Raw genomic sequence first — 22,307 nt, forward strand, 5'->3', positions numbered from 1 at the left:
TGGCTTGAGCATGAAACCAGACTGTGGTTTTGGGGGAGGGGCTCAGAAGGGACTGGTGACGTCTCCTGGGTCAGGCAGATGCACTAATAAGAGATGAGAGACAAAGAGATGAGGGAAGGTAGGTGGGGAACTAAAAGAAGAACAAACTGCTTGTAGCTCAAGGGGTCAAATATACACAAATAATTGAAAGGGGAGTGTTATGAGATGTGGGCCTGCTCCAGAAATTCAGATAACTTATTTCCAATGTAAAACCTTGAAGTTTAAGATGGAGAACAAATGCAAAAATTGTCAATTTTGATGCGAAAGTCCACAAAATTTAGAAACTGATACAAATTCAGGCTGGTTTAATTTGATTGTTTTAATGAAATTCAAACCCAGTTTGTATCTTATTTATTAATTTAACTTACAAATAAAACAGAAAACTTCAGGAAGGCAGATTTTCAAGGCTGCTGAGGGCAGCCAGGGGACCTGAGCGGTTCAAGTGGTTTTTCTGTGTAGAGGTCAGGTTCAGGTAGCTCATATCTGCTGATTGACACACAATCTCAGACGCACGACTGTAACAAGTCCCATCTGTCTGCTTGGAGTGACCTCTAAGTGTACCATCCAACAAGGCCTGAGCTTCAGACTGCTCAGGTGAAATCACACTGTGGATGCAAAGTTAACAGACATTTAATTAGGTTTCATTGTTCCTAACAAATTAATTTGAGGCAAGTTCTGAATCACTGCTGGACCTACCTTGAAGACTGCTGAGGAAGAGACTTGAAAACTTGCTGGTCATCTGGCATTTTCTTAAGTTTCTAATCACACAAAACAAGCAGCAGATTAATATTAAATTCAAAAGATGGGCTTTATCTGTTAAGACCCAGGACACAGTCAGGCTGTATCAGTGTAGGTAATTCAGTGTCAAAGACTCAACAAATATTAAATTATGTTATGTTAGCATTTAACATGCTACAGACCTCAGTTAGCATGTTAAAGTTCATGACAGCACAATCAGAAAAAAGTGAATAAATGTGGCTTGTTTGAAGAGGCTCCCAGGAGAAAGCCTCTTGAATCAGAGCAAACCACACAATGGAACAATGTCCTTTGGAAAGACGAGACTAAAGTGATGTTTGACGAGAATGTCCAGTGCTGTTTGGCAAAAACCAAACACAACTCATCAGCACAAACACTTCATACCAACTGCCAAGCACGGTAATGGAGGGGTGAGGATTTGGGCTTGTAGTCACAGAGTCAATCATTAAATCGTTAAATTTTGATGAAAATTTAACGATCTAAGGCCAAAGTTGGCAGAGAGTGAATTTTTCTTTTTTACCAAGGTGTATTTACGCAACACCTTTGAGGCAGAGCCTAATTATAGGTTTAGGAATTTCTATTTTATTAGAAAGGCTCATAGATCATTCTTATGATAGCCAAATAAATGGAAAACATAAAACAACATGGAGCATGTGTATAAAATAAAAGCACAATTAAGCACGAGTGGTACCTCAGCAAAGTGAAGCAGCTCCGTCTTCTGCAGGCTGAACTCCAGGACAGCGAGCTGGTTGGACATTTGTGATATTTGGTTTCCGAGTTTCTTGTTTTCGAGCTCTAAAAGTTCCACCCTTAGGATCAGAACGAACATGAAGTCTGGATTGGATGACTTATCATTCAGTAAATTTCAGTAATTTCAGTACCTGCATTTGGATAAAGAAGCTTTTAGACAACTGTCCTTCTTCTTGTGCTCCTCCTCGTTTAGCTGTTGCAGTAGCTTCCTCCTCTCAGAGAGTAGTTTCTCATTTTCCACAGTTATGCTTATGACAAGCTCCTTCTCCTGAGCATGAAAAGGAAAAAAGAAACATTTACCACCTTCAGCTTTATATCAGCTCCTACAGTCCCCCTTGATGAACATTTACAAATTTGGCTTCATCACTGAACCAATAAGACAGCAAACAGAAGGACACAAGTAGCAGTTTTCTTTTTTCTTTTGGGGACATAAAATACAGACTAAGCAACTGTAAAAAGACTCAATGTTACTGCTCCACCTCAAACATCCAAGTGCAGACTCACCTTTGCTACTGAATGACAGCACAAGGACAATTCTCTCTCTAGACTTTTTATCTTCTCATCACGCCAGGTGGTTTCATCTTCAAATTTCTGTTTGGCTCGGCAAAGTTTGGCCTTGTGTTTTTGCTTCATCTCGTGGAATTTGCTGAAGGGACATGGTAAAAAAAATCAAATGCAAAAAGCTCATTTCATGATGGCAAAAGATGCCTACGTGTTACACTCTGCACAGCCGTTTTATTCCATTTAATTATAGTTGTCTCCTGTATGGATGAATGGACGTCTAATCATAATTACACGTCAAACTCATTGTATTTGTCACACTGATGTAAGTTAGGTTACCTTCGCTCTTCGTCAATGCAGTACAGGGTCTCGCAGATCTCGCTTTTAAGTGCCTCACACTCGTCTTGGGAGGACAGCAGAGTTTTCATTGCTTGTTGACAATTAATACACTCCTACAGTCCAAAATGAAAACATCAGCACAGACAGAATTTATTTTTATTTTTGGTGTTTACAGTTGGGGTTTTTGTGTTTGTTTTTGTTTGCCCAGAGCATTAAGTATCACCTTCTGCACATGTGAATTATTTATTTGCAGCTTTCTCTTTGAACTGAAAACATGAGCTAGGCAACTGTTATTTTTCCACTTTAGCACTATGACATGAAAGCAGGTTTAAATGTGTAAGCAGACCTGAGGAAATATGGGAAATTACCTTTTGTGGTCTGTTTTCTTCACACTTTATCATCTGTGGCTCTTCATCCGCTGTCACAAAGGAGTCATGTGACTGAGTGTTTACAAAAAGATAGGGATCTGCCTTTTTTTGTTTCAGCAGCCTTCAAACACAGACATGGACACACACTGAATATAAACCTTCATTCATGGGACTGTTTTATAGAAAATCCTGAGAGGTAGAAGGTCCAGGGATTGAATATCGTACATTTGATCCTGCAGGATGTCTTCACTGGTGTTGATATTTAGCACAAAGTTATCCACACTGGTTTGGGAACAGTCAACCTGCTGCTGAAGAGAATGTATCTAAACAGATGAGAAAAAAGATATAATGTATAATGTAACAGAAAAGGCTGTTTATTTTATTAAAAAATTATTGGGACTCATCTGAAAAAATTCTCCATGTTCTTCTAATGTCTCAGTTCGTCACCAAAAGCCATCTCGTGAGCACTGACGCTATTTAAAAAAAAAAATAAAAAAAAATCGGCAGGCAGGTCTGATTGCTCTTAATCAACTTACTCACCCTGTACTGGACACAAAAAGATTCAGGCCCCGAGAATAGTTGGCGACCACGTGGCAACCACTGGTTATCAGGCAAAAGAGAGTACTATCTGACCAGTTGCAGGTGGTTGCTGGCAATCACTGTGAAATGAACTGCTAAAGCCTCAGTTGGGGTGGCTGTAGCTCAGGTGGCAGAGCAGGTCAGCCACTAATCAGAAGGTCGGTGGTTCGAGCCCAGGCTGGCTGCATGCCAAATATCCTTGGGCAAGATACGGCACCAAGATACTAACCCCATGTTTGCCTACTGGTGGTGGTCAGAGGGCCCGGTGGCGCCTGTGTCCGGCAGCCTCGCCTCTGTCAGTGCGCCCCAGGGCAGCTGTGGCTACAATGTAGCTTGCTATTGCCAGTGTGTGAATGGGTGAATGACTGAATGTAGTGTAAAGCGCTTTGGGGTCCTTAAGGACTAGAAAAGCGCTATACAAATGCAGGCCATTTACCATTTATGCACACTTTAAAAACTGGTCAGCAACGTCATTTGTCGTTGCTGATAAGTTGGCGAGCACTTGCTGGAAGTTGGTTGCTGTTGCCAGCATGAACATTGTTTGTGCTATATGGGATACAGTGCTGCACTGAAAACTTCTTTGTAACTGCAGGTTATCAGGGTCACCTGTGGTTTCTAAGACAGCCCATAACTACTCATGAAAAAGCAGGCAAACTTTTAATAGTGCAGCTCAAAACCTGTGATGGATACTGCTCAACCTTTTAAATGTGTTGGTTTGTAAAGCACAACTTTACTTTACTGGTTACTGGTTTGTCTTGCAACCAATTGCTTGGTGGTTAGGCAAGTGTTTGTAAACAAATTGGTGTCTTTCACAAAAACTATGGGTTACAGGCTGGTTGGGAAAAACCAGAGGCCTTGAGTAAGTCACAGTCCTGTTAACAGGGGTTCAGAATTCAGGGTTGTCACGTGGGTCATGCAGCTTTCATATAGTTCTCACAAGCGCTTAGCAGGTGGTTAAAATATGTGCTGATAACATACAGACATGTTTTTTACTTGAAGACTTGAAGACCTAGCTAAGGCTTTCAGATCTCTATGAAACTGTATTTATTCTGTCTTAGTTACCTTGGTCTTTCATCCCATTGAATGCATGTATGCATATCTTTGTCTATAAGAGTTTGTGTGTGTGTATGTATCTATGTATCACATTGTCCAGTAGGGATGGGTATCGAAAACCGGTTCTTGTTGAGAACCGGTTCCCACTGTTTCAATTCCTTGGAATTGTTTGCCATTTTTGCAAACGATTCCCTTATCGATTCCAGTCGCCCCGAATGACGTCACCACGTTGCGGAGCGTCATTTACCTGGCAGCAAACGCGGCGCCTAAGCGGCTTAAACACTCAAAAGTTTGGTCATACTTTACGAGAACAGATGACAGCAGGGCAACTTGCAATACTTGCAAGTAGATATTTCATAAAGGAGGAAACGCTACGAATATGCAAAAGCATTTGCTCACAAAACACGTGCGTTTTGTGAGCAAATGCTTCCGCTCCGGACTCGTGAAGCTCAACCCAGCAGCAGCGGTAATGTTTGCACGTCCTCTCCCGTTAATGTGGCAGGTAAATAATCAACTAACAGTGCATATTATGTTAGCGCAATCTGCCTTATTACAAAACCTGCCTTTACTGTGCATTTAGGTGACCATGATGAGAGAGACAGACAGAGTCTGGCTCAGATGCTGGCAGTTCTCGCTCCTTTTAGGCCTGGATAGATGAATGTCACCGAGCAGTGACTAAGTTTGTGGTAAAAGGCTTGCACCCATTTGCCACAGCAGATGCCCCCGATTTTCAGTAAGTGAATGTGTTTAATTGTAGTCAGGTACATTACTGGATATTCTTGTGTAATTGCTACAGAATCATTTATGTTGACGGGTAGTTTTTACATTTGTTTACAATACAGGTCTCCTGAGGTTGCTTAATCCACCTTGGTAGAGGTGTGTTTTCAGTCCCACCTATTTAGCAAGATTACTCAGCAAGATTACTCAACAACTGTCAGACTGAGAGCAAAGGAAGAAACACATTAAATTTTAGATTTTAGATCTCTCTATTTAAAACTGTGATAAGCAGTTCGTGGACGCACTTTTCACATGTCATTCAAATCATCCTTCTAATTGTAATTTAGTATATATTAAACCTGACAGCGACGAAAGAATTCAGCACTTCTCTGCTGAAACTCTGTATTATAAACAGCAAAGGTTTACCTGTCAAGGTGTGTTGTAGCGCTTAGTTGAGGTAACAAACTGCAGGGTGTAGGCAGTACAAATAGTGTAAACAAAAGGCGGCCTTTAATAGCTGATATGCATAAAGTAACAAAAAATATGAAGGTTAAAAAAAAATCCCAAACTGATGATTTGTAACAAAATCACATATGGGAACTGGAGCTAAAGAAAGTCAAACACTAGACGGCAAACTATCTTGAAACATACTTGAAACATCTTGAAGCAATAGACTCAACTATATGAAAAGAAATCAAACTCTCTGTTAGAATAATACAAAAGAATCGAATCGGGAATCTAAAACTCAAACTACCAAATACAAGAATAAAGAATTCACTCATTAGATTAAAAAAAAAAAAGAAACCCAAAACTGAAATATAGACCTAAAGCTCAAACACCACATAAACCTTAAAGACCATGAGAGATCTTACTTCCTCCTCACATTCAACATTTTTCTGTCATACTGGACATGACGCAATTAGTCAGCAACAGCTCCGAGAGGTTTTCTGACTCTTGCTGGGTGAAATCAGAAGCAAAGAAAGTCTTGTTTTCACAAATACACTACAGCTTGGAGAGCAACTGTTCAGTGTTAGACAGGTGTGTCACTTCCATGCAAATTACAGGCGACATATATACTTGTATACACTACGTACCTGTACTAAGTGTTTATATACTGAAATTACAACGTTAAGCATTTGACCCGTATGCTCAAATTGTTTGTGACCCATATATTTAGGTCAAGCATTATTTACATTTGTAAGAACACCTGTTGATGCACACAGGTTGTTTTGAGATTTAATAACTGGAAATAATGTGTAGGTTTGTGGCCTATTTTGAGCGCTTTGTGACATATGGTTGGTAGAAATAGGCCAATCTTTTTTTTTTAGTGTAAGGGTGGCATAACAGTCATTATTTTTGACTTCATGAACTGACCTCAGCCATAAGCCTGTGAAAATGAGCCCAAAAATGATTGATGATAAGGTCTGGGAAGAAAGCCCAGAAAGTTATACAAAGAGGGTGTTGAATGTCATAAGAAGCAAAGTTGTGTAAATTGATGCACTGATTAAAGTTAGACACATTTATTAGGTAACTGTTGTAAGATAACGATTCAGAGACAATTGGGGAAATAGATAGAGTTTAGTATTGGAATCAAATACCAGGTTTTCTGTCTTTGCCTTTGTGTGTCTCTGTGTGCTGTTTGTGCTTATGTGTTGTCTTCTGTTCATTGTGATGTTCTGTTTTGTTTGCATGACGGTTTTAACTTATTAATATATTTACTTACAGTTTCCTCTTTTTCCAAAAGGCTTCTCCTCTCTGCAGTGAGCTTTTCTTGCAAACGTCTGCAGGTCTTGTTGCTCTGTACCAGCTCTGCTGTTGGAGACTGAAAGAAGTACAAAATCAAACTTTACATTTTATTCAAGCGCATCAATATGAAGAACGTAAATAATGAAATCTTTTTTTCTAGCCAATCTGTACTGACTGTTGTGATGTTGGGCAGACATAATATTCAGGTATTTGTAAGCTTGTGTCACAGTCCTGTGTAGGTGACCCTGTATTTTGAGTTTTGTACTTTTATTTTTTATTTCATCATGGTTTATGACTGCTAGTGTTTTGGTGTCTGTTTTGTATGTCTAGTGCTCTAGTTGTTCTTTGGTCTGTGATTTCTAGTTCTTAGGTTTTGTTCCTGTGCCCCTCATGTGTAGTGTAGCTTTAGTTCTGTCTTCATGTCTATTTTCTTGTTCAGTGGTGTCTCATGTCGCAGTTGTTGTTGCTGTCCCTGTGCTCCGTACTTTCTCTGCTCAGCGTCAAGTCCATGCCTCTGTGCCTGCCGTGTGTTTCCTGTTTTTATTCTGATAGTCCCTGTCCTGTGTTCTGGTTTTGCGTCCCCTTGTCTCGTTACCTCTGATTACTCCCTGCTGTGCTCTCTTTCTGTGTCTCATTCCCTCATTACTCCGGTGTGTATTAAGCCCTCATCGAAAGTTCAGGTTGCTGTAGAGCACCTTCGGGATTTGGTGGAACAGGAAATTAGCATCAAATGTGCAGTCGACAAATCAGCATGAACTGTGCGATGCCTTAATTAGACAGCTATAACCAATTATAACTATTTCTAATTATATTTTATAATTTAACACATACTGAAATAGAATAACACAAACAGTGCGCAGGATTTTAACACATCCTCTCTTAGAGTGAAAGCAAAAGTGATATTAGTGAATTTTGAATAGCTGTTTTGGCTATTGAAGAAATGAGGTGACAGTTTTACAGCCATGTGTTTAAGTTCATGTTCTGATTTTTGTTATTTCAGGTACCTAAGTGTTCTCTATCTGTTCCTCCCCCTGCCTGTGTGTGTGATTCCTGTTGTGTCTCTACTCTTATTTTCTGTGCCGGGCTCCAGTGTGATTGTCCTCATTGTCTTCACCTGTATTAATTACTTTCAGCTGATATATGTTGCCCGCCTGTCTCCTACTGACTGACCAGCCATCTGTGCAAAGATAGTTCTGTTTTTCTCTCTGTCAAGCTGTGTTATGTTTGCCCAAGCGCTGCCTAACCTTTCTTTCACGAGCTCATGTTTGCCCTCGCTCCTTTTCCCAGTAGGCTTTTGTTTATTTTAGATTATTCAAACAGCAGTTAAAACTTTCCATGTCATACTCTCACTCCTGCATTGTGCATATGAGTCTCCTGTCAATGTAAATCCCAAATTTGCTGTTGCATTCTTAGTTGTGCATTTATGTAAGAGCAGTACCAAAAATAGCACAAGACCAGTTTAGAAGGTTTCAAAGCTAACTTCCTCCAAATGCTCCTGTCACTAAAATATGTATATATAGCATAAGAATGCAAAACCTTGAGTGAATACATCATGTTTAAACAGACTTACTTGAGTTATCTCTGTTGCTTGTTTGACTGGAACCTCTTTAGTTAGGAGCTCCTGTAAGGCTGCCTTCAACTGCTCTGCTTCTTCTTGCAGCGACACAACCTAAGACAAACACACATACAGTAGACAAGTTGTTATTTCATTATTCATTCATTCATGTTTGTGTTATTTGATGCTTAAATAATTAATTAGCCGATCTACAAAATAAAACACACACACACAAACCAATCCTCACAGGGGCCTTTATGCTACATATATTTGCATAATGTCTGTTCTGCACATGCAGTTAACATGTAAGTGCATGTACCTCTCATGTACTTCATATTCAGCCGTGAATTAACAGCAAAGTCGAAATGCGAACTGAGAACTTTGCTATTTTGTTTTAATTTAACTAAATTTTGCTGCACAGAAAGTAACAGCAAATAAATCTAACACAGTTTCACAAAGATACAGTATTGCACAAAAGTCTTGCCCCAACCCTCATTTCATTATATTTTGCTTCAGAGAAGTGAGAGCTCCTTGTATTTATTAAAAAGTGGTCCTGAGCAATAGTTCTCCAGGTTTTCAGAAGGTCTTTCAAAGTTTTTCTTTAGACACTGGCTGCTTTTTCACTCATTTTCAATCCAGTCCTTCAACCTGATCCTTTTTCAGAGGAATGTTTTTTTGTTTGTTAAGCTGCTTAATGCTGACTTATGAATTAGTCAAATTCATAAGCACAAAAAATGCACCTAACTTACAGGATGAACCACTATTGTGCACACACATAACAGACAACCTGCTACTTTGTTCCTAGCAGCCTGCTGGAAAAACACATAATTTATTCCCATTTATTGCCATGTCTTTAGTTGGCGAAAGAAAACATAGTTTGAAGGCATAAAATAGTATTTTTGCATTAACAAGGTGATTGTTGGTCAAATTGTTGGTGAAATCTTGTGTGGTATGTATGGAGAAGGTCAGGAGAGAGGTACAACAGTGAGTGTCTACAGCCATCTGTAAAACATGGTGGTGGTAAAAGACTGCTTCATATAAGGCCAAAGAGTGGTCATCCATCCATTCGCTTCCGCTTATCCTTTTCAGGGTTGCGGGGGGCATCGGAGCCTATCCCAGCTGTCTTAGTGCGAGAGTTAGGGTACACCTTGGACAGGTTGCCAGTCTGTCACAGGGCTAACACACAGACAGGAGACAACCAATTGCACTTGCATTCACTCCCGCATTCACACCTATGGGCAATTTAGTGTTTCCAATTAACCTATCCCCACTAACTACATGTCCTTGGACTGTGGGAGGAAGCCGGAGTACCCGGGGAGAATCCACGCAAACACGAGGAGAACATGCAAACTCCACACAGAAAGACCCTGGCCTGATGGTGGAATTGAACTCAGGACAGCAGGCAGAACAGTGGCACAGTGGTTAACACTGTTGCCTCACAGCAAGAAGGTCCTGCTCGTGTATACTTTTTCTTTATATGTATGTGTGCTTCTGTGACATGCTGCTCCTGGACATTCATAGCTGCTCTGTGTAGTTTGATGCGAGTATATGCTTGTACATAGGGGTACAGTTGTAAAGAGGAAGTATAGGATGTATCACTGCTGATTAAAAATAAATAAAAATTGAGTTTAAAAAAAAACATGGTGGTGTTTGGTGGTTTAGAGCTGTATTAGAGCCACTGGTGTTGGAGATCTCGTCCAATTTGATGGAAGCATTAACGCAGAAAGCTACAGTCCAATTTTGATGCACCATATAGTGCCATCTGGAAAGAATCTGATTGGCAACACCTTCATTTCTCAGCCTGATAACAATCCCAAACACATTTCCAATGCAATAAGCGCACACTAGGATAGAGAAAAAACACAGTGAAACACAGTGCTCCCCAGAGACCTCAGCATTATTGAAGCAGTGTGGGATCATCTGGACAGAGAACAGAACAACAGGTAGCCGACATCCAAAGAAGAGCTTTAAATGTCCTTCACGAAGCCTGGAAAACTATTTCTGAAGACTACTTAAAGAAATTATAAGATGCCTTGAAGAAGCGGGTATAGGCTACATTGAAGAATAAAGATTAATTTCACCTTGAATTTCAAGTTTGTTACAATTATTTTTGTCTTTTACACCGTATATACATGTATGTTTACACATTTCAATAAATTACTGCACCTGTTTCCCAAAATCTTCATTGTATGTTTTTGTAAATTACTTTATTCTAGCTGGTCTCTTACCATCTGCTTCAAAGAGGTTTTCTCAGCATCCAAGGAGCGAACCCTATTCCTCAAGGCTCTGATCTCGAGGTCCAGGCGATCATTTAGCTCTTTAGTCTTTCGCAGTTCCACCATTTCTTTAAAAAAACAAAAAAGTACTTATTAGATCAGCGGTCCCCAACCTTTTTTGCGCCATGGACCGGTTTATGTCAGACAATATTTTCATAGAACGGCTTTTAAGGTGTCGCGGATAAATACAACTAAATAAAACCAGTACTGGTACCAAATAAAAAGAAGATTTCTTCATAACACACAGGAACAGACCCAGGGAAACAGAGTTAACAATAAAAACAATTTAAAAAATAACGCTAAAAACCCTGAAAACCATGAATTTCACACCCGAGTCTCAACTCTTGCAGCCCAGTACCAAACGACTCACAGACCTGTACCAGTCTGTGGCCCAGGGCTTGGGGACCGCTGCATTAGATGATGATAATGATGATAATAATAATAATACAACATGCTATCACTGTTATCGTTTTTATTTTACTTTAAACACTTTGAAGGTCTACTTAATAAATGCGATTAAAAGATTCATTTCTATTTTTTAAAGACTGTACTACCTGCTGTACTCCACATTTCTGAAGCTAAAATAATGCTCCAGCAGTTTAAATTTATTGGGCCAAGTCTATTATACAAAACACTGATGGCCACCAGCGCTACCCCTCAGCATACTAGTAGATGCATCTATGTTGTAAATGGAAAAATCCTAAGTCACTTCCTTCTCGAGTTATCGTGTTCGCAAGATTTTCACAATACTTAAAATCTGAACTTGAACTTATCTGAGATTTTTAGGAGATACACGCGAGGCATGAATCTGAATACCCTAACTCGGGTTTCAATGCCACCTGCCCACCTGGCAGGATGACAACAATACCCCATCAGGCTTTTACAGGTGAGGGGTTAATAAAAGCTGTTTCCTTGCTGATCTGCGGTGGAGGGAAAACTAAAAGAAGGGGTTTTATTCCAGTTCATGAATCTGAACTGTATGGGGCGTGTAAACCTGCTTTTGTCTTCGTTTCACAATTAGTTCTTTGAAAACTGTTGTTTAGAATGCAATTTCTTGGTAGTGGCGAGGTGTGTTGTTGGCTCAGCTGCAGCGGATGTGTGGCGCAGTTTCAGGGGAAATGTGTGGAGTAAGCTGGAGCACGGATGAATGCTGAATGACATTTCACCAAAGAGCCACTATAAAGCTATTATAACAACCAAAGTGAATCACAAACTGTGTCTGGCTATCTGTTGGGAATCCGTAGTGGCAATTTTGTGCTGAAAACATGCAAAACAATTCTCACCATATTTCTTCAGCTTTTCTACCTCCTGCCGGAGCTGCTCCACCTCCTGCTGTGCTGATTGCAACTCAGGCTCTGAAAAACAACATAAGCTAGAGTAAGCACACACTTCTCTGAACAAAGTTGCTGGTTAAGTTTTGTTACAGGGGTGCAAAACTTCGGTTTTATTTGAAGAGTATGCTTATGTGTTATACAAACAAGGCTAAAAATCGGTTCCAGATTTAGCTAAATGTGGCATTTTCTTTTCAAGCAGTCATGGCTGATTATTTTACACTAAACGAAAATAGGACTGAACTTTGAGGTTGCATGCTTTCTACTAGTTTCATTTGACATACATATGTATTCAGAGTCAAATAAAACAAATCCATCTTGAACTGTACACTACAGAATAACAAGAGAACAGATCTAACCTGGCCATGAAATAGCCTGTTAGCCAAATGTCTAGTTACTTTTGAGCCTATGAAAATCTTGTAGATAAGTTATAACTGCATTTGGAAATGGGCGATTTATTGATTGATGTATTTCTTTCTTCTTCTTTTTTATGATGATGATGTGCGTTGAATGACCCTCTCCTTGTATGTGTATATTTTCTCTTTTATCCCAGGAGAGGCTCTAATGTGAATGAAATAAAGAATTCTGATGTGTTACTCACAACAACCAGTGTATCACACAGTACTTGTTAATTTTTCTTCAAATAATGCTTTGCTTGTGTATTGTTAGTGCAATTATTTCCCAGAGAGAGTATTTTTTAATAATTTGTTACATTACTTTTACATGAGATGAGCTGTCACATACTGTAATTACCAGTAAACAATCAAGCTTAGACTACACCTCCCCACGTGACAGAAACTCTATCCTGATGAGGAACATATAAGATCTTCTTTTTAGTGTTTAATCATTAACACAAAGTCGAGAACAATGCCAGTGAATCTTGTGAATTGTGGACGCATGGACAGACAGACAAAGGATGATGAACCTATCACCTTGCCATAAATTTACTGGTCCTTCAGCAGGATGAGCAAAAATCCAGCCCAAAAAGCATTTCACAAAGAAATGTCTGTGAAGGTTCTCAGTCATCCAGGTCATTGTAGTCTAAGGAGCCTGGAAAGAAAGGCATCTGGACTTCTTTAAGTTTCCTTGAAGACGTTTCACCTCTCATCCAAGAAGCTTCTTCAGTTCAAAGAGCAATTGGTGGAGAGTCCCAGATTAGAGCGGGTGAAGCTGGTTCTGTTTTCCAAGGAGCTTGTAGTCATTTTCTGTGGTTTGAAAGACGAGTGAAAGAAGCCATCTATGTCCACTGTGAACGACCATCTTTGAACAGAGGCGGGGGTTTATGAGACCAACTGTCTGCCATCTATAAACCAGTTTTTAGATCCCTTCCCAGACGCCTTAATGCCCACTCACATCCTGGGACATTTGACCTCAGTAAATCACATGATAGGGTGTGAAAATGGGTTCACCCGAAACCTTGGCTGATTGTGAACCACACCTGTTTTCACACCTTGGCTGATGTGATTAGGTAGAGGACACTCCCATAGGGCTTAAAATCTGGGACTCTCCACCATTTGCTCTTAGAACTGAAGTGAAGACACTTCTCGGATGAGAGGTGAAATATCTTCAAGGAAACTTTAAAAAGTACGGATGCTTTCTTTCCAAATTCCTTAGACTTCACAAAGAAATGCTCAGCCACAATTTCTCCACTGTAGAAAGAGGCGTGGGTGGAAACGGAGGCTGTAATGCTGCATGCCTGACTGCTTATCACGCCTTTGTTACCTTAGTATTTTTCCTCTACCATACACACAAGCTGAAGCCAGCAAACTATAGTGTAAGTGTGCAAGTAAAAACATGTTTTTTTTTGTCTGTTTGTTTCTAATCCCCCGTCTTGCAGATGCCTAAGGATGGCATGTAATGCAACTAACAAGATAGCTGCTTGATTTGCAATTTAGTACGGTAATTCTGAAGATTACCTGTGACTAAATTAACTATACTTAGGAGTGTGCTATACCAAACAAGGTGGTACTGCAAGGACAACATAATCACCTCAGGATTAAGTCAAAGTGAACGTCTATTCCAAATTCAAAGAAATTACCTCAGTGCATTATTGCAAAATGTCCATGAATGGGAGGGACCAAATGCCTCCAGGAAAAGCTGCATTTAGCATATCCATATAAACACAGAGACAATTGTGATGGCAAGCCACCATGAGAAATCAGTTTAAGAATGACAGCCTCTTTATAAATTGTTGATTAATATCTCTCACCATATGCTCTCTGGGTCAAATGAGCAGACTCCAGCTCATCAGTCAAACGCCGGATCTCATTGTGTGCCATTGCCAGCCGGCGGGAGCCCTCCTCCAGGTCCCGCTCCAGCCGGGAGCACTCTCTTCCCAAACTACTTTCCTGGCCAGCCAAAAATCTGGCCTCAGCCTGCGAATACAACACGCATCAACTTACTGCATGTCCAATACAGCAATAACTGACAAGCTCTAAAAGGAAGTAAGCAGGAGCAGGAACATATAGCGTAAATGTTTAAAGGTCCATGCAAGAACTGGACACCTTGAGAAGTGCAGTGGGTCAAGATGCATCAGTCGGGTAGTATCTTGAAATTCTTCTGCCATGCAAATTTCCTAACCTGTGCTCAGAACAGAGCTAAATAACACTGGAACAGAAAATAAGAGTTTGTAGTTAATGTGGCGAGTGGCTAACGTGCAAGATCTTTATGTTTACACATTATACAAAAACTAAAGTCAGCATCAGTTCCTGAGAGCAATCTTAGTGTTTGTTAGTATTTAAAGGAGATGAGCGAACTAACGACATACATACAGGAATAAAAGTATGTTTGTTCTGTGAAGACTTGAGTCCAAAGAGTTTTTTCCATGCGCTCTGCCCATGACGTGGTGCCCCCTTGTGGGCAGCCTGTGGAATAACATTTGAAGACAGCGTCACAGACTAGGAAAACAATATGCATGTTGGCCATATGAGACTGAATTTGTGATGTTCTTCCTCTAACCTGGGATACGCCGGTGCTCTTCACTTGTGCTCCTGTCCCCATATGGTTGGCTGTGTTTCCATCACCCGTCAACTTGTCTGTAAGCTCGCTTGTCTCAAGCAGGGAAGCCCTCTCCACCAGGAGGTACGCCACCTGCTCACTGGGGCTGCTGTGAATCAACTCTGTGAGACCCTGCTGGTACAGCATTTTAGCCACCTCGCTTATCTGGGCATCTGACAGAGGAAATCGGTGAGGGGAGTTGATTACTCACGAAACTTGTGGGTAATCAAGTAAATAGAGCATGTTTAGGATGCTAAAAGAATAAGAAAGTAGAGTCCTTTAGTGTATGAGACTAAAACATCTCTGTCTTTAGAAATTTATGGGTATATACCATCCAATAATGAGGAAACACTACATTAATTCTGCTCTTGGGTTACTGTAATCTGTATATTGTGTAGGTAAGAATTTTTCACACCTTGAAGTGATATTAGGCGCCGCAGCTGCTCCTTAAGGTGATCATTCTCATCTTGTATCTCCTGAGCCAAAACATTTTTGTGCTCCGTGAAGAATCTGATCTGCTCCAGCGACTTGCGTACCTTACGCACAGAAAGGACAGATAACAGACTTTCTCTCTTATCGTCACATTCTGATATCTTCAGAGGGGATACCTTACCTCCGCCATTTCTGCTAAGTGCTGAGAGCGGTGGGTTTCCAGGTCTCTGGTCACTTTGCTGAGGCGGCTCGTCGTGCGCTGAAGAGCGCGCCATAGCAAACACAGCTGAGCTTCCTTTGAGGAGTCAGGAGGAAGACCTTCCTCTTTACACCAAGCAGAGATCTCCTCCAGCTGCTTTTGGTGACAGTGAAGGCAACATGTGGCTGAAAACTCAAAACCAATAACACCACGTTCTGGGAGATTTTTACTGTTTCCTGCTTCTTGAATTACTTAAAGATAAATTAAGTATATGATAAGTTATTTTTTTAAAAGTCATTTTTCAGCCTGAGGATTGATGCTACAAGCTGCAGAGCAAAAACACTGCAACAAAAGAATGAAGTTTGGAAGCAGACGCTTATGCTCCAACACAAGACCAACTTCATTGTGCATCACTAAAGCCTGATTTAGACTTCAACACAACATAACCTCTGCGAGTGTCCAACTTCACTGCCTGCATTTATGCTTATTATGGACACATTGTAGGCAGTGGTGGTCCTAGCCTGTTTTGCTCCCCGGGCAAACACTCCCTCTGGCGCAGAGGATTGTACATTAACATAAAACTGTTGTCGAAATTCACCAGAGAAACACACACACACACACACACACACACACACACACACACACACACACACACACACACACACACACACACACGAAGAGAGAGAGAGTATGCATTGTATGCAAACAGCTACCAAACAGCCATCATAATTCGTCATACAATGAGAACAGGACAAATCAACAACTGACAATGACTAATTAATATTAAAATCTATAACACAATGTATTGTTTGGAGTTTAGTCTGTTACTGTTACTATTTTTACCATTTCTTTTTGGAGCAACTGTAACCCACATAATTTCCTTAGGGATTAATAAAGTATTCTGATTGTTTCAGGATGACTTGCCTTTATCCAATGACACATATGCTTACTTGTATCTATCGAAAAAACATTGGTGCAAATTATAAATCTGTATCATAATGTCTGTCCAGCCAGCCAGAGAATCCCCCCGCCCTCTCCTCCCTGTGCCGCAAGCAGCAGGCGCACCTCGCAAACGGAGGGCGCCCTTACTCCCAGCAAATGGCCGATAGAAAACCAATCGGTGCCTATGCCATTCCCAGTATGCGCTGGCATGACGTCGGGGCAGCATGAGTACCAGCAATTTTTTTTTTTTTTTTTGCAGATGCTTGTGATCCATTAATCTCAACAACATTGCTTCAGTTCTGTGAGGTCTGCAGGATGTGAGTGAAGTTGGCCCCCCCACCTTCTTCAAATCTAACAAAAGTGGTATCAAACGTTTGTGCTACGTTTGTGCCGGTTTGTGCTGCTTCTGTTTTGAAGATATTAATGAAAATGTAAAGGTCAAACCCCCCTCCCCCCCACACACACACACATTAATGGAATCCAACAAAATTGATGTGAAACGTTTGTGCTGGTTTCCATCTGTCACGGCAGGTTAAGCCAATGTGTTTGGAAACAGGACCCAAAAGCAGATACTGTAGGAGACAGCCCACTCAGCCCTCACACATCTGGACACTATAGACTCATACTTTAGGATGCCGTTCATAGACTTCAGTTCAGCTTTCAACACCATCATTCACAAACTAGATCTGCAGAATCAACCTTTTGGGATTTATTTGCCTGGATGATTAAGCACGCATCAGGACATTATTTTATGAATATCTTTAAAATGATAGCAGCACAAACGTAGCACAAACATTTGATACCACTTTTGTTAGATTTGAAGAAGGTGGGGGGCCAACTTCACTCACATGTGCTCGAGATCATTGTCCTGTTTTATGATCCACCTGAATACAAACTTTAATGGACAGATGTCCTCTGTCAAGTCTCTGCTGTGTGGCAGGTAGGAATTGAACCAAAAGTGCATGTACTGTAAGATAAGGTTTAAAACTCAAAACAGCTTTATTTTCGACGCCTTGCAAAAATGACAAACTAAACAAATTCATGAGCTAATTATCAGGCAACAGGTGGAAGGGCAGCTGACACTAATCACGGCTAAATGAGACAAGGGAAGCAAAACTGAACATAACGTGCACAGGGTACCAAAACAAAAACAGGAAGTAACAGAACATGAGAACAAAAACATGGGCTTGACTCTGAGACAGAAAGGTAAACGAATATAGAGACCCAGACAAAGACATGAGAACTGACAAGAACAGCAGATAAACATGGAGACATGACTGACACTGAGACCCCCACAAAGACACAACAGCTTGATGCAGAAAGAAGACAAAACACAGAAAATATAGAAGTCGTGCAGAAGATGAAACATAGATGAGACTGGGACAGAGTGGACACAGAAGGGAACTAACATCATAACCAGCAACCAGGACTAGAGACACAGAAACTCAGAAAGACAAATAATTAAACTAAATATCATATAGAGACTAGAAGATAAACTAGAAAGCGAAAATTTCTGAAGAAATTTTAAGTGTGCCTATGCCGCCGCCAATGAGTGTAGTTTGCCATTCAAACAGCTACAGAGAGCAAAACTCAGCAGAGCAGCCATTCTCCACCATGAACTATGATAAAACCCAAACACCGCTCGCACCTCACAAATGACAGCTTACAGTTTTGTGTAAAGATGAGGTGACTTCGTACAGCCCCGATTTGTAGACGCTGTGCGCAGAGGTTCATAAGCAGACCCGACAATGTTTGCATGAACACGCTGTGAAGCATTACGTTATGGACCACTTTTCACACATAGTTGCTGTACCCAAACAGCTGGCTGTAGCTTTTCCTCTCACAGCCCGACACATACAAAAAAACAAAAAGCAGAGAGAGCACAGACTTTACACCTGAGAGGCGTGATTGCAGATGCCCCTGAGGTGGGTCCACCTCCCCTGCAGCGGCACTGCAGACCACGCCCTGCCACACACATCAAACACGTAAAATAAATATTTATGCACTTTTGCATTCACTTTTTGTTTTTTGTTATTTTTACACAGTGTTCTGAATGATTAACATAGTCTACAGCCAATCTTGTGTATTATTATACAAACTTTGGTTGTAAGATTCAGATCACTATTTAATAAAAGCTAAATATTTTATATGAGAGTAAGAAAGAAAAGTATATCTTTGTGTCCCCCTCTCCCTGTTAATGCCCTACCTGGCCCCAGGTAGTTCAATTCAACCAGGCGTTCAATTTGTGGCTCGGACTGTTCCGTTTATTCAGATGCTGGGGCAAACACCACTCCAACTCTGCTGCTGGCCCTTAGCACATCACAGTAAACACTGCGTGATTATCAACATAGTAAAATACAACAACATATATATAAAAAAAACACATTAAGCAAAAATAATCATGTTTTTACAAAATTCCACAGTCTCAGGAATGAGTATGACACAAAACTAACATAGCAGGATTACCAGCAAACTGCAGCTGAAAAGCTAATGCTTCATCTTAGTCAATTACTAAAATGAATCAGTAACATCAGTAAGCATGGACGCGGTTCAGTTGTGAGTTGGTAATATCCATTTTAAAGTTAGTGCTTAGCATCTCTTATAACACTAAATAAAGAGAATAGACAAGTCAAATACTCAAATATAAACATAATACAACATAGTTAACATAATCAAATATAAAGATCAGAAATATATAATACACTTCAAACTGCTCACACTATGCAACTAAATAGCATTAGTGCGAGGTTAAGCAACCGTCAGTACACAGGAACTACTTCCGGTAGTTATACAAAATAAAAGCGTCCCCCATTATAATCCGCTATAATGCTCTTATTGTGAAGGGCAAGCGGGACGCCATACTTCCGGTCAAACTACGTTCGCTAGCTAGCCGCGGCTAGCAGCAACATCGTGAGAAATCTCTTGCTAATATGGGATGTTTTGACAAAACGAGCAGATATTTGACGATTACACACCTACATTCTCACCTGAAAATATCTTAAAAGTTTACTTTGTGACCTAGAAACACGAATAAGAGCAATATATTAAACGAAATGGTGGCCGCCATTGTTTCACTCGGTAGAGGCGTGCTTTGCATTGTGGGATTTTGAGTTTTAAGGCAAATTTGCACTAAAATGTAAATATTTACAAAACTATAAAAGTTATGAACACCAAAAGTCATAGCATAGTAGTCCAGACCCAGCCGCACAAAATGATGTAAAATATGTAACCCTTGTGTCAAAACTGTGCGGCACATAAGCGTGGGAAAATTTTCACTAAAATATTAATATTTAAAAAACTATAGAAGTAATAACCACCAAAAGTCATAGCAACTCATTCCAGCTCCAGCCGCACACAATGATATATCATATGTGAACCTTGTCTCAAAACTGTGGGGCAAGTTACGGTCCAAAATTTCAGGCGGAAAAAGAATAATAATAATAATAATAATAAATCCGAGCAATAGTAATAAGTGTGCCTTTTGGCATAGGCACACTTAATAACATCACATGTCCAAAAGAATCTGATTTTATTTTATTTTTTTAAATCAGACACAGGGGCCGTGACAGCCTCACACTTGACTTTAAAATACACTGGTATACATGCTGACTGGTCCTGTGGCTGCAAAACAAGTCAAATCATCAACCGTCCACCACTGTTAGTATATCCATGACACATTAAAGAACAAGGCTGGCAGAAGGAGAAAGAGAAAGATTTCAAAGACATTGAAAACTAATGAGAGATGTGTCTACAGACCTCAGAATAACTGCCAAGACACTCATAAATGATTTAGCCATGTCAGGAATTACTGTTCAAAAGAAGACAATCAATTTAACCCTGCACAGGAATAATCCACCAGGTCACTGATTAAGAAAAACTCCACTTCTGCAGGAGAGACACTTTCAAATCAGACTAAAATAAGTAAGGACAACCTGGAGAAAGATTATGCAAGCATGTCCTTTGGGCAGACGGGACAAAGCTACAGCTCTCTGGGCACCGTGACACTGCTTATGTTTAGAGAAAGAAGGGAGTCAGAAGGAAGCAATACCATCTTCATGGTGAAACACGGTGGTGGGACTATTATGCTGTGATGATGCTGGAATTTTTTTCTGTATTTTATTCATCTTTAGGCATGAAAAGCTTAATAAAAATACTTGAGAAAAAAAATCTGAATCCTGCTTCTTTTTTATTCATGATGTTTTTGTCATAATTTATGCATGATAGGGTTAAATAACAACAATTACAGTTACACACTACATACATCTATAGTAACATTAAACGACCAGTGGGTGGGTGGGTATGGAGTGATACGTCAGTGTCCAATGTAGTGGTTTATGTGCAAGTATACCATCAACACTGACACAAATGCAAGATAACAACCTTTGAATACCTCTCCACTGTAGTGACCACTATCCGTGAAAGGGTTAAGTATCCATTATGTATCCATGTAAAGATTAACTTTGAGATTAAAAATCTCTTATTCAAGAGAGTTATAACATAAAAGTTCTATAACTAAAAAAGTGCTATAATCTAATTGTAGAAAAAAAAAACATACAACCAATTCGTAAAGCGCGTTGATGTCTATTTACCAACATTAACAACGATATTAGACCTAAAACAAAAAAATTCAGCCCTTACTGTCGTTCATACTTTCATTTAAAAAAAGACACTGATGACACAAACCGCTAAGCGGAAAACACTCAAGAATAAGAACAAAGTTTTGAAGCAATGAGACACATTTTTATCAGTAATCGTTGTAGCTGTAAGCTTTCTGTGCTGTGGTTACACCTATTACATAAACGTCTGTTTCATCCTGTGCAGACAACTGGCATTAAACGGAGTGTCTAGGCTGAACCGCATTTTCTTCCTCGCTGTTTCTGTAGTTCAAAAACCTGACATAACTTAACATTACCACAAAAAATAACTAACTTAGAATGCATGCGCGTTAGTAGCTCAGTCTAAACCTCTTTCAGACACTCATGTTGAGTATTTTCTGAAAGTAAGCTGTTTTAAAAGATTGATAAAGTATGTACGACTTCTATATTTGGTGTCTGCAGTTATATGGAAACGTCCTAATAAGTTGGTGATATTTTATTTTCTGTTGTAATGTAAAGTCGCAGGTTTTCGCTAGCTAGCCATGTAGTGTAGTCGCTGCGAAGAAAAGTTAACGATACCTCTTGTTGATCCATTTGTCCTTAGGTGAAGGAAAACAATTAAAAAAAATCCCAGTCTCACGTTTTAGCTCTCATTTCACCGCGGCCAAGCGAGCCGTCATTTGTGAGCCGCGGTCTAGCCAGCCGCCTCTTATCCGCTGCATAAATTGTGTGCGCTTCTACACTAAACTTTACGGCAGCGCCTGTTCTCCTTCATTCCTGGTCGCAAACTTAGAACCGTGTACACATACACGTGCGCGTGCGTTCACAAATACACGCGCGCGCACACATTGCATCGGGTGATAGTTGAAGTCAAACTTTCAACACAATCCTCCTCTGGGCCACGTCTGGGCCAAGTTTAATTTCTATCAGCTGCAAGATTCCACAAAAATTAAAGGACAGTTATGCTCAAATTCAGTACAGTCAATGCAAAACAGTCACATCATATTCAAAATCATCCTTGATGGCTGATTTCAAAACATATTCCTCCACTGTACCTCTGGGCCAAGTTTCATCTGAAACCGTTTTCATACTCCTAAGAAATTAAAGTACAAGTCTGCTCAAATTTAAAAAC

The 22,307-nt window shown here is 40.1% G+C and overlaps 1 protein-coding gene across 3 annotated transcripts; it reads right to left on the reverse strand.

Moving 5' to 3' along the window:
• Window positions 1-122: 122 nt before the first annotated feature.
• LOC146670104 (uncharacterized) lies at window positions 123-21,891 on the reverse strand. Of its 3 annotated transcripts, none has more exons than XM_085406823.1 (18): window positions 21,755-21,891; window positions 15,621-15,791; window positions 15,423-15,543; window positions 14,969-15,180; window positions 14,782-14,874; window positions 14,220-14,385; window positions 11,963-12,034; window positions 10,632-10,747; window positions 8,419-8,517; window positions 6,826-6,924; window positions 2,979-3,076; window positions 2,754-2,874; window positions 2,386-2,498; window positions 2,050-2,191; window positions 1,677-1,813; window positions 1,487-1,604; window positions 736-797; window positions 123-644 (listed from the first exon to the last, which is right to left on the reverse strand). In XM_085406823.1, the coding sequence occupies exons 1-18, from the start codon at window positions 21,767-21,769 to the stop codon at window positions 425-427; spliced, it is 2,175 nt and encodes a 724-aa protein (XP_085262949.1). In that variant the 5' UTR covers window positions 21,770-21,891; the 3' UTR covers window positions 123-424. The 3 variants fall into 3 exon arrangements, with proteins under 3 accessions (XP_085262949.1, XP_085262948.1, XP_085262950.1); XM_085406822.1 differs by having other exon boundaries at window positions 124-644; window positions 15,621-15,794; window positions 21,755-21,890; XM_085406824.1 differs by lacking the exons at window positions 2,754-2,874; window positions 2,979-3,076 and having other exon boundaries at window positions 124-644; window positions 15,621-15,794; window positions 21,755-21,890.
• Window positions 21,892-22,307: the final 416 nt, after the last annotated feature.

Source organism: Rhamphochromis longiceps, linkage group LG5, assembly GCF_057381845.1.
Source record: "Rhamphochromis longiceps isolate RC_006_pf linkage group LG5, R_longiceps_female_GT1.1, whole genome shotgun sequence".
Taxonomy (NCBI): domain Eukaryota; kingdom Metazoa; phylum Chordata; class Actinopteri; order Cichliformes; family Cichlidae; genus Rhamphochromis; species Rhamphochromis longiceps.